The following is a 17,775-nucleotide window of genomic DNA, read 5'->3' on the forward strand; positions in this document are numbered from 1 at the left end:
AAGATTTGAGGTGGGAAAAATGGGTTGGGTTTTGCACATACAAGTTCAAGGTGCTTGTAGTCATCGATTAAGCAGAGTCTGACAGAGTCTGTCAAAAATTCACCCTGCAGATTATGAAAAGAATAAGGGCTGGAGGTGTATGTTCAGAAGTTATTAGTGGGGCATCTAGGTGGCTCAGTCAGTTAAGCGTTTGACTCTTGATTTCGGCTCAAGTCATGATCTCAGAGTTTGTGAGTTCAAGCCCCGTTTGGGGCTCTGCACATCAGTGCGGAGCCTCTTAGGATTCTCTCTCTCCCCTCTCTCTTCCCTCTCTCTTTGCCCCTCCTTTGCTCATGCGCGCATGCGCTCTCTCTCTCTCTTTCAAAATGAATAAATAAACTTATTTATTAGCAAGAACCTAAGAGTCGAAACCATAGGAGGGGAGGAATTATTGAAAAATGAAAAGGAAAGGGCCTAAGATATTAAACCTACACTTAAGAAATGGAAGGGGCACCTGACTGGCTCAGTCGGTTAAGCGTCAGACTCTTGACTTCTGCTCAGGTCATGATCTCATGGTTCGTGCGTTCGAGCCCCACGTTGGCGTGTCACATGCCACCAGCACAGAGCCTGCTTGGGATTCTCTTTCTCCCTCACCCAATACCCCTTCCCCGCTCACACACACATGCTCTCTCTCTCTCAGAATGAAGAAATAAACAAACAAACAAACAAATGGAAAAAGAAATGGTAGAGCAAGAAAGGTGAAAAGTAACCTTTCCACTAACTAACCCACAAACAGAGGATTGGGACTTTAACATAGCCAAAACATATTAAAATGTTAAGTATGATGTGCTTTATATGTGCTGTGAATGTCAGATGTTTACATGGAAAACTCCTCTTATGCTAAATTGTCTGTTGTTTAATCTAAGCCTTGGTATCATTCTTATGGAAGAATGGTATTATATAAGAATTATATAATGGAAAACTAGGGCTCTGCAAAGAAAAAATAGTTTAATTTTTTCCAGAAGCTCTGAGATTATCAGTAATGTATCCTTAAGTATTGTTAACAATTTTTCTGAATCTAGAGGCCAAAGAGGACCTTTCATTGAAGGATGTTGAAGATACCATGGTAGAGACAATTGCCCTTTGCCAGAGGAATTCACATAATTTGAACCAGCAGCAAAGAGAGGTAGGAGAATGACTACTTAGGCATATTTAAAAAGTCTGTTTTGGTCTGAAACCCGGAATTAATTCTCTTTTCCCTGCCCTCTGAGCCACCTGAGTTTAATTCAGCTGGATTTTAATCACTGTTTAGTGCTCCCAGGAGTACAAGCCTCCTAAAGTTATTATGAGGAGTGTCTGTCCTCTTTGTTCTCACAAAAAGCTTTATGTTCCTAGATCTGGCTGTGCTGCAGAATTTAGGTGCATGAATACGAGATGTCCTTGTTCTCTTTGGACTGAGATTTTGTGTATTCTGTGTAGTGATACTGTTGGACGTGTCCTCATTTATCATCTCTTCTATCCCCTGTGGAGGAAAGTGAGCATGAGGAACTGGAGGGAACCCCTCCAGGGACACAGAGCTGGAAAAGGTCAGAGAAGGCTGCGATATGGTTTCTCAGCCTTGGCTGCACATTATAGTGACTTGGGGAGCTTTGAAAAATCCCAGCACTGAGGCTGCACCCCAGATCAAGTAAATTAAAGTCTCTGGATTGGGACCCAGTTGTCAGTGTGTTTTAAAGCTTCCCACATGATTGCACTGTATAGCCAAGACTGGAACCATTGCTGTAACAGATTCAGACTGCCACAAGGAAGAGCACGAAACGGAAGGAGGTAGAGTTGAGCACCTGGTGCAGGTGGGAGTTAGAGCAGCGAAGCAGAAACTAAGGGGGCGAGATGTGACTTGACAGCCAAATTCTGCTTCAGTTTTAAGAAGTTAAGTTACATGGGGCGCCTGGGTGGCGCAGTCGGTTAAGCGTCCGACCTCAGCCAGGTCACGATCTCGCGGTCCGGGAGTTCGAGCCCCGCGTCGGGCTCTGGGCTGATGGCTCGGAGCCTGGAGCCTGTTTCCGATTCTGTGTCTCCCTCTCTCTCTCTGCCCCTCCCCCGTTCATGCTCTGTCTCTCTCTGTCCCAAAAAAAAATAAATAATTGTTGAAAAAAAAAAAAAAAAAGAAGTTAAGTTACAGTGTTGGGGCGCCTGGGTGGCTCAGTCGGTTAAGCGTCCGACTTCAGCTCAGGTCATGATCTCACAGTCCGGGAGTTGGAGCCCCACCTTGGGCCCTGGGCTGACAGCTCAGAGCCTGGAGCCTGCTTCGGATTCTGTGCCTCCCTCCCTCTCTGCCCCTCCCCTGCTCATGCTCTGTCTCCCTCTGTCTCAAAAATAAATAAAAACATTAAAGATAAATTTAAAAAGGAAGTTAAGTTACAGTGTGATATGGCATCGTGACTCCTCTGTGCCTGCCTCTCCAGGCTGCAGCCTCTGTCTTGACACCACCTAGCCCCTTTCTCTTACTGGCTTTCCGAAATGGGAAGTAGGAGAAATTTGTTATGTATGTTTAGCCATACATGTTACAACGAAAGTAATAAACTTATTTTTGTTTTCTGTTCTTATCTGTTGGGTAAATTTCTGCTTTACATTTTTGTTGAGGATTTTTTAATTAGGCCATAAATTTTGAAAACCTTTTAGAAGATAAATGTGTATAGCAAACACATTTACATAATAGATGTGATTTTTGTTTCTTTATTAAAAAAATTTTTTATGTGATATGATACATATTCATCATTTTTTTTAGGGTTTATTTATTTTGAGAGAGAGCAAGAGAGTGCTTGTGTGCAAGCAGGGGAGAGACAGAGAGAGAGGAGAGAGAGAATTCCAAGCAGGTTCCACACTGTCAACATAGAGCCCAATGTGGAGCTCGAACTCACAAACTGAGATCATGACCTGAGCCAAAACAGCAACTGGACACTCAACCAACTGAGCCACCCAGGAGCCCCAGTAGTTATCATTTTTAAAAATCCTGCAATCCAGAAAGTTACATAGAAGAATGTTTTTTTTTTAATTACCCTATAAGAGTACCTCAGTGGCTCCATTGGTTCAGTGTCTGACTCTTGGTTTGGGCTCTGGTCATGATCTCACGGTTCGTGGGTTCGAGCCCTGTGTAAGCCTCTGTGCTGGTAGTGCTGAGTGTGCTTGGGATTCTCTTTCTCTCCCTGTCTCTGCCCCTCCTGCTCCTCCTCCTTTGTTCCTGCTCTCATTCTCTCAAATAAATAAAATTTGACAAAAAATTACCCTATAAAATCCTATCACCCAGAAATAACCATCATTATCATTTGGTGACCATCAGTCTAGGTATTTTTTATCTGCCTAGGTTAACATGATTGTAGGAAAACTGGGTCATGTAATACTTGCTTTTATAAATAAATATAGTGTCCAACTCATTTAGGAAGCTTAGGTAAAACTGAGGACTTTCTGAATTTCAAACAATATTTCGGCACCATACTATCTCTTAATAAAGATCACTACAGCTTAAAAAAAATCTGAATGACTGCAATAGATTGGAATTACTATGTTTATAATTACATTTCAGTTTTTATAATATCTGTGATGCGAAGCCAGTAAGGAAATTTGTACGAACTCATGCTTGCTCCAACCTCTCTTCTCCATCCCTCTTAATTTTAATACGTTATGTTATTTTACCTCATTAAGGCTAGTAACACATTCTTTTCTGTATCCACAATTCCCACAAATTGTTCAACCTTTTTTAAATGGATGATCAGCTTTACACCAGTCCTTTTTGCCATGATTTTTCCATTCCTAAAGTTTTTATTTTCATTTATCTTTTGGTTAGCTGGCTGTATTTGGACATGGTTATATTTTGGTAGAGAACATAATAGGGTAGAATTCTTTTTTTTTTTTTTTTTTTTTTTTTTAAATTTTTTTTTCAACGTTTATTTATTTTTGGGACAGAGAGACAGAGCATGAACGGGGGAGGGGCAAAGAGAGAGGGAGACACAGAATCGGAAACAGGCTCCAGGCTCCGAGCCATCAGCCCAGAGCCTGACGCGGGGCTCGAACTCACGGACCGCGAGATCGTGACCTGGCTGAAGTCGGACGCTTAACCGACTGCGCCACCCAGGCGCCCCAGGGTAGAATTCTTAAAGCTGTGTTCATATATACTTAATTCTAAGTCTTTTTCACTTTTCAACCCTCCCATCTCCTCTCCAGTATCTTATTTGAGACTCTCGCAACTTCTCGTGGACAGTTTAAGCAAAAAACGATGATTATGTCTTTTAAGTAAGGCTGTTTAGGTTCACATAAGCTGAAAATATGTCCAGATTCACATGTATTAATGGTAGAATTAGTTATAAAAATCCATGCCTCCAGAACTCTAGGGATTATTCTGACTGTATTTGAACTCCGTATCTCTTAATCAGACGGGAACAATGCTTCCTTTCATGTGGCCAAAGGAAAATTTATTCTTTTTTTTTTTTTGTCTGAGTTGGAATTTGTTTTAATAAAGGTACTAGATGTTAGACTTCTTCCTATCCTTTGAAATTTTCATTCTTTAAGACTATTATTATACCATTCACTGGCTGCCTGTAAGAAAAGTCTGTCTGTCTATCCTTGTCTTAGACACACACACACACGCGTGCGGACACACACATGCTCACTACTCTCTTTATGACCCCACTCTCCAACAATTGGTTTCTGCTTCATTTCTGAACAAGTTTTATGACAACAACAAAAATATTTGAATGTTAATTTCTTACTTTATTGCCTGAAAAATGCTAGACTGATTTTGTGTGATACCAAAACATTAAGTTTGGGGGATTTTCATGGTTGTTTGCCTTGATTCTCTTTGCTTTGTTTTTGTTTTGTTTTGGAGAGAGAGAGCAAAAGCTGTTGCCACAGACACTAAACTAACTAGAAAATTTGAAGTACTCGAAAGTTTAATGATGAACTGTTTGTAGTATCTTTTTCTAAAAGTTGTCATCACAAGATTTAATGTTACGAGTATTTACGTAAAAGTCAGACTGCAGGAAGTTGGGCTGTTTGTCCTTTCTCAAGTTGAATCTCTACCTGTCCTACCTTTGTTTATCTGTTTACAAGGCTTTCCTGATACACATATAATAAAGAATCTGGCTTTGTTGTGCATATAATTCCCTAAGAAGAAAGCTGTTTATTACATAACATAACAAAGGAATTCAAGTTTAGTTGTGTTGCTTTCAGGGGATGGTTCATGTGGAGATTTAGTTAAAGAAGAATAACTCCTGGAAGTAGGGTGTGAACACATTTCATGGCTATTACCTCTTACAACCATGCTTCCCCCCAGGCTGCCATTTATACTCATTAAACAACTAATCTTTACAAAGGTATTTCTTCTAAATTGTCTGGATTAAATAAGAAAATTTAAAAACCAAATTTATAAACATAATAAATATAAAAAACAAGGTAAAAATTTTGCCATATACAATTAAATTACACAATTAAAATACACAGAAATAAATGATGTGGTTATAAAAACAAGCTAAAATAGGCAACTAAAAGGTAAGCTAAGTAAAGCTATCTCAGAATAAAATACAAGATTAAAAGTTCATGAGTACTAGATAAAATAAATTAAAATTTCAATAAAATAAAAACCAAGTTAAAACCAGTATCTTAAGAACCGGAATGCATGAAAAGTCATCAGTATAAAATCTTAGCTCTTCAATAGAGCTCTTCAGTTGGGAGGTCACCCAGTGGGAAAGTTGCTGGACCCTCAGCCTGTCTCCTTTGCCTTAGGGGCTCCCATATCTCCACTGCCATAGGACTTGTACAGTGTCAGGTAATGGGTGACACATTTCCCTTCTGTATTTACAGAGCTTCCTAGAACCACTCTTGTTCTGCTCTGACCTTTCTTCATGATTCCCAGATGTTTGCAGGAATAGGTTCCTCCCAAGACATAGAGTTAAATAAAGCTTTTGTAAATGATTATCCAACAAGAAACCGTAGTCTAAGTTTTGAAATGTATTAGTTTGATTTTTGATGATAAAGATTTTTCCCAAGGCTTAGGAAAACACAGATTTTGGAGTCACAGCACCAGTTTACTGACGGTGTGATCTTTGGCAAATTACTTTTCTAAATTTCAGTTCTTATCTCAAGTGAAGGTCATGCTTACGGTGTAAGGCTGTTACAAGATTGAAATGAAAAAATTTGTGTAAATCATTTAATAGAGCACCCAACATAATAGGAATAAATGATGATCTATCTACTGATGTGGTTGGAAATGTTAATTGAAATAATGTTAACTTCTACTTCTTGGTCTGTGATGACTAAGGAAATACAAAATAATGCTTGAGAGTGGGAACAAATTTTTGGATAACCTTCATTGATCGATCTTGCTTGACATCGCTAAAGAGAAATGGGGGAGGGGGTGGAGATGAGGTAGTGGAGGGGGCTGTTCTCTGTTCTCTCCTGCAGTACATAGGGTTATTTAGACTTGGTCAGTGATGGTTTTAAAGCATAGTATACGAGAACCTGACTGGAGGCTCTGCCGTGTCTGCTTTGAACCTACCTTCTCCCGAGACACAGGAGATTATAGTTCCAAGGTCTAGACTTACTGACTTCAGTTTCTTTATTTTCCCAGGGTGCATGGTGAAGACATCTGTTTGAGCTATGGTCATTGTTTCTTACTGTCTTTTCTCTTCCCAGTCAAGTGTTCCATCTTTTCTTTAAAAAAAAATTTTTTTTTGCAAGCAAATGTAAGTCAGAGGCACATTTCAACCTGTAAAACACTATGCTGATGCTAATCTTAAAAATAACAGAGCGCTGTGGTTTCCTCTGACATTATAGGCACTCTGGTTTCCATTATTGGAGGCAATGATGGCCCCTCAGAAGCTGTCTGGTTCAGCTGCACCTCATCTACACCCTGAAGGTAGGTTTATTGAGTCCACCTACACCATCGCCAATTATTATCTGCTAAAAATTATCATTACTGTTTTTCTTAATGAAATCATAGTGTAGTATTAATCTCCCCTTTTATATTCAGTTTTTTCTATGGCACCAATTCTGTCATTTGTCTTGAATAATAGTAGCTTTGTTACTTATCAACAGTAACTTTAAAATATCCAGCTGGCCCCGGTTAGCTAAGTTTCTAGGAAGCTAGGTAAATCCACTATTTTTCACTAACTTATAGGGAAAACCAAAACCTCTTATTTTAAACTAACCTTAATGTTAACATTTTGTTATTGTAACAGCTCTGAGATCTCTGACCATGCAAGTTCTAAACAGCATGGCAGCTTTTATTGCCCTTCCATCCATCTTGCAAAGAATCTTACAGGTGAGTTAAAAGGGGGGCGGGATTCAGTGTTGATCAACTTCAATGAATATTTTAGTTATGTTTAAATAACAGGCAAATGAAGCTAATGTTTACATGGGTCTCTAGAGTAATGCAGCTGATTTTTGGCATTGCTAAATATCTAACTTAGGACAGACGTCCTTGAAACTTTCCTGGTGCTCCAGGAGGCTAGGTTTGCCTGGCACACACCCATGAGCTTCAGTTAGGCTGTGCAGCCTTCAGATGTTCACTGTTATCTTGGGATTCAGATGTACAAGCTTCCTATTCATATGCTAACTGGGAGAGAATCACCATTTATTTCCAGCTAAATATGATTTTTAGATTAAAAAAAAAAGATAACTTACAAATGAAGTTAATATCAGCATTTCCTAATTATTGGTTGTAACTTAAATTTTCTAGCTCATCATAAAAAATGTTGTTATGTTCAAGATTTCATCCCCTGTTCTAGATTCTAGCCGACTTTGTGTCCAAAGCCTTTGTAGGAAACATTATTTTACCCTGTTTTCCTCAGCAAAAAGGGCTGAACACTCCCAGCATCATCAAAAGAACGCTAAAAATACCCTATGATATATTTTGTGAAAAACCTGTGAACATTTTGGGGGAAACAGTGGGAATTATCCTTGGAATCCATTTTGTCTTCTTTCATCTTATGCAGCATGAGACACGCCAAGAAAAAGAAAAAGAGAAAGAAAAAATCGAACAGCACTGTGATACCATTGGTCTTTCTAATTTTCAGATGATTTTTCTCCCATAAAGAATGTCCCTGTCAGCTCTCTTTTAAGGCTCGCCAAACTCTACTTCAATCTGGTATTAAGTGTCTGGGCCTCTGCGGATACAGACTGCTGCATCCATAGTCTCTCATCACAGCTTATGTATCTTTACATGCATTATCTCATTCGGTCCTTATCATGTGTTGGATAAGTCTTTGATATAGACTGCTTCTCTTATATCCATTTTGGAATACTTCATAATGTGTTTTAGTCATATATAAAGTAATATTTTCGTAAGGCAGGAATACTTTACCAAGTAAATCAGAAAAAATGAAATCTTAAAGCCGAAAGTGGCTCCTCTCTCAGTTTGCTTTATGTTGAGCTGTAACCACACTTGATGATACATGAATTATAATAAATAAAAATCAATTTTTCTCTTGGTGATTTTAAAAATTTTGTTTTTCAAGCTTCCTGACTTTGAAGGCTTTTGATATTAGAAAACCTTCCCTTTATTTTGAGCTATATTGGCAGTCATTTCATTTTTTTTTTTTTTGGCATTCATTTTAACTGCGTTCTTATCATATTTCTACCTTCAGTAGTAGAAAAAGTACCTGCCACCTTCTACTCCCATTAATAAGGACTGTATGCTATTTTTTATTTTTTTTCCTTTTAAATTTGTTGCAGGTTTTTTTTAATTGGTTGCAGTTTTTTTTAATATGAAATTTATTGTCAGATTGGTTTCCATGCAATACCCATTGCTCATCCCAAAAGGTGCCCTCCTCAGTACCCCTCACGCACCCTCCCCTCCCTGCCACCCCCCATCACACCTCAGTTTGTTCTCCTTATTTGCATGCTGTGATTACTGTAATAGTAACTCTACCTTATATTTGTATGGAGATTTTTATTTTTTCAAGGTGTTTTCACAAATAGTATCTCCTTTGAAACTCACAACAACCTCTTGAGGTAGAGAGGGCTACTACAGAAATTTCTTGATGAAGGAAGAAACTAAAGTATGGAAAAGTTAGTACGTGGCCCGCCGTTAGTGGCAAAACCCAGGCTACCACCGAAGTCTCTCACCTCCTAATTTATTCTCTTTCCTATTGTGTCATATAAGCTTTTCAGTTGTTTCACTGCCTGGTCTTTTGAGGAGTTTAATTAATTATTCGTTTATTATATGTTTCCCTGTTTGGTCATTTCCTGTGTAGATGAAAGGCTTAGCTCCTGACCTAGAAGAGCCGAGTAGCTTCATAATAGTTTTGTTTTTTGAATAAATTAGAATGAGTTGAGTTTCTACATAACTTTAGCAGAGGAGTACCAATGAAAGTACATCCCTGGGGGCGCCGGGTCACTCAGTCGGTTGAGCAGCCAACTCCTGGTTTCAGCTCAGGTCATGATCTCAACAGTTCATGAGTTAGAGTCCCACATTGAGCTCTGTGCTTCCAGTGTGGAGCCTGCTTGGGATTCTCTCTCTCTCCCTCCCTCCCTCCTTCCCTCCCTCTCTCTCTGCCCCTCCCATGCTCACTCTCTCTCAAAATAAATAAACTTAAAAAAAAAAAAAAAAAGAAAGAAAGAAAGTTTATCTCTGAAACAGATTGGGTAATTTGAGAAGATTTCCTGGAGGAGGAGATGTCTGAACTGAATCTTAAATAGCCTAAAGGAATCAGGGGGAAAAAAGGAGATAGCACTATTCTAAGCGGAGTGAACTATATATACAAAGAATGTGAGGTAAAACATGGTACATTTGGGGGAGTTGCAAATGTTTAAGTATGCTTGGAACATAAGACAAGAATAAAGGTGAGTCACGGAGCTGAAATTTGAGACTTGCAGGGATTGTGCCTTTAATTGCTTTGTGAACCATAAGGTTGGACTTCGGATTTAATTTTAAAATTTGTAGATTCTCATCAAAGGATTTTAAGCAGAGGAATGATGGAATGAGGTTTCTCTTTAGAAAGATCATTCACCCTGTATGTTATATAGGATAAATTGAAAGGGATCAAGACTGAAGGCATAGAAATACCTAGAATGTATTAGGTACTCAAAGTTTGTTAATTGAGTTGCATAGAAGGGCTAAGAGAAGATGAATTTGGAAATTAGTAGAATCCACTTGACTTTTTGATGTTTAGAGGTAGGGAAATTTAAGAAGAACTTGTTAGTGTGATTGACTAACAATGAGCCTTGGGGGAATACAAGACTGGAGTTTATAGAAAAAGATAAAATTGGAGACATAGACTTGGAAGTCATCAACACAGAAGTAGTAGTTCAATACTTGAAACTAAGTGAACTTTAGGAGGAAGTGAATTAGCAAAGAAAGCAGAAGGCCAGAATTGGAGTTACAGAACATCTAAGAATCAGGTCTATTTACCGATTTTTTTAAGTTTATTTATTTTGAAAGAGAGCAGGGGAGGGCAGAGAGAGAGGGAGAGAGAGAATCCCAAGTAGGCTCCACGCTCAGCACAGAGCCTGATGGGGGGGCTCACTCTTATGACAGTGAATTCATGATCTGAGCCAATATCAAGAGTTGGACTCCTAACCGACTAAGCCAGTCAGGCGCCCCTATTTACTGATTTTTATTTACCATTAGAACAGAAGGGCTTGGGAATAAGACTGTACTTTGCTAGTACTCTGTCACCATCACCTAGCTCAGAGGCACCTGGCATACAGTAGGTACTCAATATTTTTAGAGTGGATAAAAGGTCAAGGATGGAAGAATTCCACTTCTGGCCAAGATGGAGTAACAGAGGCCCGATTTATCTCCTTTGCCTGAAACAACCCAAAAAATGGACAAAGTATATGAAATAGTTTTTAAAAAACACTGAGTATCAGGCAATGAAGGTCAGTGATACCTGAGGGACAGGAAACAGAGTAAGCCCTGTGTTTGCCCCAGCTTAATGTCTTGAGAGACTTTCTAGGCAATAGTGCAGGAAGGGGTATCACAGCCAGTTTCCAGTATATTCATTGCTTTGAGGAGATGGCGCTGAGAGTCAGGAGTCTAAGATGCCCAGAGTTTTCAGGCAAGTACCAGGCAAAAGAACTCTGGAGATAGACCAAAGACCCTCCTCAAAACGTACACAATCTCAGGAAACTAGGGAGGCCAGGGAAAGAAAGACATGAAAGGATCAGAGGGAATTATACTTGTACTCACACAAGACCAACAACAAGACTAGAAGGAAGAAGACCTCATAATTCACTGAACATTGGGTGAAGTACTCGGAAGTACTCAGTAGTAGGAAACAGCCCTAAACTACACATAGCTCCAGCCATGCCTTTCAAATCTTAAAAGCAAGACCTGAAAGGATCAAACTTTCTGAGTAATTTAATTGCATCCCAGAACAAAGGTTAAAAATGCTTTTAGGAATAAAAAAATATCTAGGTCCCAATAGCATATGACACTGAATCAAAAATTACAAGGTGTGCAAAAAAGTTGGAAAATGAAACTCATATATGACATTGGATGTTAGAATTAGCAGACAAGGACACCAAAACAGAAAAAAGATAAGTGAATTTGAAGACATAACAATATAGACAATCCAAAATAAAAGTAAGTAGAATGAATTGGAAAAAAAAATGAACCAGAGTTATCAGCTGTGGGACAATTTCAAACAGCCCAAAATAAAATGGAATCCTGAAAACAGGGAGTCAGAACAGAAAAACTACTTGAAGAAATACTGGCTGCATATTTTCCAGATTTATGAAGAACTGTTAGCACACAGATCCATAACCCCAAACCCGAGCAGTATGAGGAAAACTACCAGGCGCATCATGATTGCTCAAAATCAGAGATTAACAGAGAAGCTTAAAAGCAGCCAGAGAAAAAAGGCAGAGGACCAAAAATAAAGATGACAACACCTTTCTGCTGAACAATTTTAACTGCTTTGACCTAGTTGACCTTTACATATCAATTACAACACATTCTTCTCAAGCTGTACATGCAATATCTACCAAGACCATACTCTGGACTATAAAGCAAGTGTCCATAAATCCAGTGTTTTGGATTTTAATCATTCTAATAGATGTGTAGTGGTCTCTCGTTGTTTTAATGTGCAGTTCCCTAATGAACTGTGACATTGAACACCTTTTCATGTTGCTCATTTGCCATCTGTGACCCCATTGATAAGGTGTCTGTTCAGATCTTTGGCCCACTTTTTAGTCGGGTTTGGAGGTTCTTTTTATTGTTGAGTTTTAAGAGTTCTTTGTATATTTTTTATACAAGCGTTTTGTCAGATATGTTTTGCCCTTGTTTCTCCCAGTTGGTAGCTTGTCTTTTCATGCTGTCAACAGATCTTTTCATGAAGCAATTTTTTAATTTGATTGATTGATTGATTGATAAATTTTTTTAATGTTTATTTATTTTTGAGAGAGACAGAGACAGATCGCAAGCTGGGGAGGGGCAGAGAGAGAGAGGGAGACACAGAATCTGAAGCAGGCTCCAGGCTCCGAGCTGTCAGCACAGAGCCCGATATGGGGCTTGAACTCACGAACTGTGAGATCATGATCTGGGCCGAAGCTGGACACTCAACCGACTGAGCCACCCAGGCAGCCCAGAAGTTTTTTAATTTTAATGAGGTCCAACTTTTCAGGGTTTTTTTTCATGGATTGTGCTTTTATTTATTTATTTTTTTAATGTTTATTTTGAGAGAGAGAGCATGCACATGTGTGCACACGAGCAGGGAAGGGGCAGAGAGAGAATCCTAAACAGGCTCCGCACAGCGCAGAGCCCAATGCAGGGCTCAACCTCACGAACCATGAGATTGTGACTAGAGCCTAAATCAAGAGGTGGATGCCTAACCAGCTGAGCAACCCAGGCACCCTAATGGATTGTGCTTTTAGTGTTGCATCTAAAAACTCATCCTCAAACCCAGGATCACCTAGATTTGTTTCTCCATGTTCTAGAAGTTATAAAGTTCGGCATTTTACATTTTAGGTCTATGATCCATTTTGAGTTAATTTTTGTGAACGATAGAAGGTCAGTGTCTGGAGTTCTTTCTCTCCATGTGGATGTCCAGTTCTTCCAGCACCACTTATTGAAATGACTGTCCATTTCTTCACTGAATAGCCTTTGGTCAGTTGACTGTATTTATGGGGCATGATTTCAGAGTCCTCTATTCTTTTCCAGTGATCTATTTGTTTAGTCATTTGCCAGTGTGACATTGTCTTGATTATTGTAGCTTCATAGTAAATCCGAAAGTCAGATAGTGTCAGTCCTCTGATCTTGTCCTTCTTCAGTATTGTGTTAGCTATTTTGGGTTTTTTGCCTTTCCATATAAACTATAGAGTAATTTTGTCTCTATACATAAAATAACTTGCTAGCATTTTGATAGAGATTGTCTGGTTTTGTCTGGGTAATGCTGGCCTCATCGAATAAGTAGAAAATGTTTTCTTCTGTTTTCTGAAACATTGTAGAATATTGATATAATTTCTTCTTAAATATTTGGTAGAATAAACCAATGAAAAACCATGTGGGCCTGGTGCCTTCTGTTTTGAAATGTTCTTAATTAAGGATTCAGTTTGGTTAAGAGACACAGGCCTTGTTTATCTATTTCCCCTTGTATGAGTTTTGGTAGGTAGTGTCTTTCAAGGCATTGATCCTTTACATCTAAGTTATCAAGAACTCTAACCGGAATTTTTATGTTCTTAGGATTTGGGGCATTTTTTGTTTCTAATGTTTGTTTATTTTTGAGAGACACAGAGCATGAACAGGGAAGGGGCAAAGAGAGAGGGAGACACAGAATCTGAAGCAGGCTCCACGCTCTGAGCTCTCAGCACAGAGACCGATGCAGGGCTGGAACTCACGAACCCTGAGATCATGACCTTAGCCAAAGTTGGAAACTTAACTGATTGAGCCACCCAGGCATCCCCGTTTTTTGTTTTTTTTGAAATCTTGTCCCTTATCATTTTTTTGTCTGCCCCAGTTTTTAATGCACTGTTTTCTCCAGTAGAATATTTTCTAGAACATTTCCTATGTTCATAGTCCATACTCAACAAATATTAGTTGGCTCAATCACCTCATATTTTGGGGTAGTTCTAAGCAGTTTATAAAGCACTTTTGTGTTCTTTATCTCCTTTGATCTCTGTATACACTAAGCTGGGGAAGTAGTGATATCCCCATGTTTCTCAATAGGAATGTGCTACTCACATTAACTTTCCTTAGTTTACTCACTTATTAGGTGGGCATAGCTAGAACATTAACTGAACTCCAAATTTTAGGCCTCCCATACCTAACGCCAGCCCACACCAACCCTGGTGTACTTCAGATCCACCTCCCTTTATCCGGCCCCTTGGAGAGAAGAGAGGGAGTGACAGTTATTTCGACGAGCAGTTGCTCACATAATTAGTTTTTCCAGAGGAGATGTTCTCATGATAAGAGGTTCTCAAAGATCTTCTTGACCTCTAAATGTTTATTCAAACTGATGCCTGGCACCTGAACTGTGCAGGCTTCTTCCATGAACATTAGATGGTAAGTTAGTGTTTTTAAGGGAACATGTTTATGTTACATATATTCTGTCTTCCCCGCTTGGTTTTATTGATCTTTACTCTATGGCAAAAAGTAATTCTTGTGTTCTGAGAAGCTGTTTATGACTGTCTTACTGAGGAAATTAAAGCAAACAAATGATTTATATGCTAACCTGCTGAGGGCATTATTCATATTTTAAAGTAATGCTTGATTAGTAACGATTTTAATTATAAAACAAACCACATACATGCTACAGTAGGTTCCAGAAAAAGCAAGATGGGGGAAAGTGGTCATCATGTCTTTTGCCAAAGAACTTTTTAAAAAATGAGTTGAAGAGAAACCTCAGTAGTTATTCGTTGCTAAAGAATCTAACTGACATCTTTGGGAAATAATTGGAAAAGCTAGTGGATTGTGTACATGCTGTGCTAGAAGCCTTGAGCTCCCTTTTGCATTCTATAATTTATATGTTGCCACAGCATGAGGTAATTTTCATGATTTTGCTTTTAAATTATGCATATTAAAGTGAAATGTACTGATACAAATATAGACATGACCTATAAAGATTTTTTCCTTTCCCCAGAATTTAACCTTTTAAAGACCTTTTTATTCTCCAAACCACCCTTGTCATAAACAAATGACAGAGCTTTTCTGTGCTAGAGCTTATTAGTGTGTTGGATGTATATAGAATGGTAGATACTGTAATACATATTTTTTGTAATAAAGTATTACACTGTCTCTTGATACTTTGAGAAATAGGTGTATTTATTAAGAGCTTGACCAAAAGCATAATTGAGTATAAGCTTAGAAGCATTAACATGTATCTATTTTTATGCAAAAAAAAAAGAAAACAAAAAATTATCTGGTGAGTATATGGCCTGAGTTGTTTTCTAACAAAAGATTAATATCTTGTGCTGCTCTCACCCAACTGAAAGTACTGAAAAACAATCTTGGTTAGAAACTGTGCACACCCAGTCTTCAAGAGCCGTCATCGGAGCCTAGAAGAGAAAAGGAAGCAAATACTCAGACTATGTGGTATAAGAGCAGAAAAACAGTTTCTTCTCACATTTCTGAACCTCTCTCCAATGTTTTTCCTATTTCACAGTCTTTTCTTTACATCTAAACTCCGAATTACTCTTAATGCACCAAGATTTTAACTGCCACTCTCTAAGAAGTAGCCAGAAATGTTACCTACATTTTCCAGCAAACATTAGCTTATTATTTAGTTTATCAGTCTATGTATCTACTTGGGAGACCAGTATAACATATTAATTAAAAACATGGTTTCTGAAGTACCTAGGTTCAAATCCCAGTTTATCTGTGTAATAGTTTTGTGATCTTGGAGAATTTTACTTAACCTTTCTGAGTTTGAATTTCTTCATTTATAAATGTTCTGGAAGGAGTGTAATGATATGGTACATATAAAAAGTACGGAGTACCGTGCTTGGCATGGGCTACCCACTTAAATAAATAGCTATATTCATCATTACTGTATGGTTGGGCTCCCCTGTTTGGCATGGGAGAATCATTTATGTCAGACATAATCCCATATTAGAAGTAATAGATTTGACATACTCATTTATTAGCAATGTTTTAATTATAATTCTGGGCCTAGCCAAAGGTGCGGTAAAATGATCACTCAAATAGGCCGATGGAGATAAAAGTTGCATAATACAACTTAGCGGTAGAGCAATTTGGCAGTATATATCGATACCCATAAAAACCCTCTTTGAATCTGTAATTCCCTTTCTAGAAATCTCTAAAGAAAGAATGAGAGATTTAGACTAAAATTTACAGCCACCAGCATTTGACAATTGTGAGTGGGAGTTAGGAAGGGGGAGGCGAACTTACATGTCCAGCAGTAGAGAAGGGTTGAATGACAAGTGATATTTTTACATGATTCATATTCTGTAGCTGTTATGAAATATTTGATATGGGAAACTTCTCACAATATACTGTTATAAAAGTATGTAAAATGCTCAAATTTTGTACACTAAGAAATACATCTCTCCCTCTTGCCCTTTGTCTCCTTTCCCAGAAACAAGACTGGAAAAATGTGCATCAAAATATCAACAGTGTTTATCTCTGTGTGGCTGGATTTCAGTTTTTTGTGTCTATTTTTTGAATTGTTTTTATACATTTCAGTTTTTTTTCCAGATTGTACCTACTAAACATGTTACTTGGCATACCTCATAGGAAAAGCAGTGAAGGGGAGATTGGGTGTCTGAGTATGTGTTGTTGATCAGTAGTGACTTTATTGAAAAAAGCTTTAAAAAACTGAAAGTTGCCCCTTGGATCCAAAAATTAATCTCCTAAACTGAAACGATTTAGTTGGTGGGAGCCAGGAGGAGGCCAGGTGTGGGTCATAGAAGGGGCTGTTGGACAGATTCTGGCATTCAGGTGGACGTTGGTTTTAATGTAGCAGATAAATAAGAGCTCAAAGAGGCATGGGTGATGTTTAATATAAAGAAGGAGAGGAAGCTTCTTGCAGAAACAAAACCAGGGTGAACTTTAATTACACTTGCAAAAAGATTATTAGGTAAGGGGCTCATATCACTTAAATTTTATTTTATCTTTTTTTTTCAAAATATTTATGATGGACAGAGGGAGACTGATACACATTTCTAGTGGAAGGTTCATGAAAGAATAAATATTTTGTGACTGTAGAAAAGTACTTGAGTGTTTGGCTCTTTCTGATAACTTATATATTAAAGTGATTTTAAAATATCAAGAACAAAATTACACGTTTGCAACTTTTTTCTAATTAGGATCCAGTTTACGGAAAAGGAAAACTTGGAGAAATCCAGGGACTCATTCTGGGAATGTTGGATACCTTTAACTATGAACAAGTAAGCTTTCTATTTCTGAGGCTGTCCTAAGGTAAAAAGAAGCTATTTCTTTTTTCTTTGCACCCATACTTTTTCTTTAAAAATTCCTATTTAATGGAAGTTTGGTAGATTGAAGTGTATGCTTTTTAAAAGCTTATAAATCTCTTGGCCTTAATTAATATGTGTATACACACACACAGATATTGTAGAATGTGGAAATGTATCAAATTTGGACTCATTTTATTCATTGGGAATGAAACAGTTCTTTTTTTCTAAGTGAAAAGTGTGAGAAATATTCTGGAAAATAATTGAATGGAAGAATGTAACCATGAAAAGGAAGAGTCAGCATGAGTATAGAAATTGCAAAATAAAATTAAATGAATTTTCTTTCAAACGTTCTGAAGCAGATGATTGCCACTAACCAAAAGTGGTCATTAGTCTTTGTTTAACTCAAAACTGCCTGTAGCATTGATTCTC

At 38.1% G+C, this 17,775-nt stretch overlaps 1 protein-coding gene across 7 annotated transcripts in view; it reads left to right on the forward strand.

Moving 5' to 3' along the window:
* VPS8 (VPS8 subunit of CORVET complex) overlaps positions 1 to 17,775 on the forward strand; it is a 253,246-nt gene that overhangs the window by 173,718 nt on the left and 61,753 nt on the right. For 5 of the 7 annotated variants that reach the window (XR_015240159.1, XR_015240160.1, XR_015240161.1 and 2 more), the window contains exons 39-42: positions 1,062 to 1,165; positions 6,808 to 6,889; positions 7,212 to 7,294; positions 17,239 to 17,319. Coding sequence is in view for 4 of the 7 variants with exons in the window: in XM_086674896.1 (XP_086531022.1) it covers positions 1,062 to 1,165; positions 6,808 to 6,889; positions 7,212 to 7,294; positions 17,239 to 17,319 (350 nt within the window). In the remaining 3 variants the exon portion in view is untranslated. Of the gene's footprint in view, positions 1 to 1,061; positions 1,166 to 6,807; positions 6,890 to 7,211; positions 7,295 to 7,967; positions 14,637 to 17,238; positions 17,320 to 17,775 lie in introns of those variants that run through there. The other 2 variants (XM_086674898.1, XM_086674899.1) reach the window with 2 other exon arrangements.

The sequence above is a fragment of the Puma concolor genome, chromosome C2, assembly GCF_028749965.1.
Source record: "Puma concolor isolate L17-30 chromosome C2, mPumCon1.1.hap2, whole genome shotgun sequence".
Taxonomy (NCBI): Eukaryota; Metazoa; Chordata; class Mammalia; order Carnivora; family Felidae; genus Puma; species Puma concolor.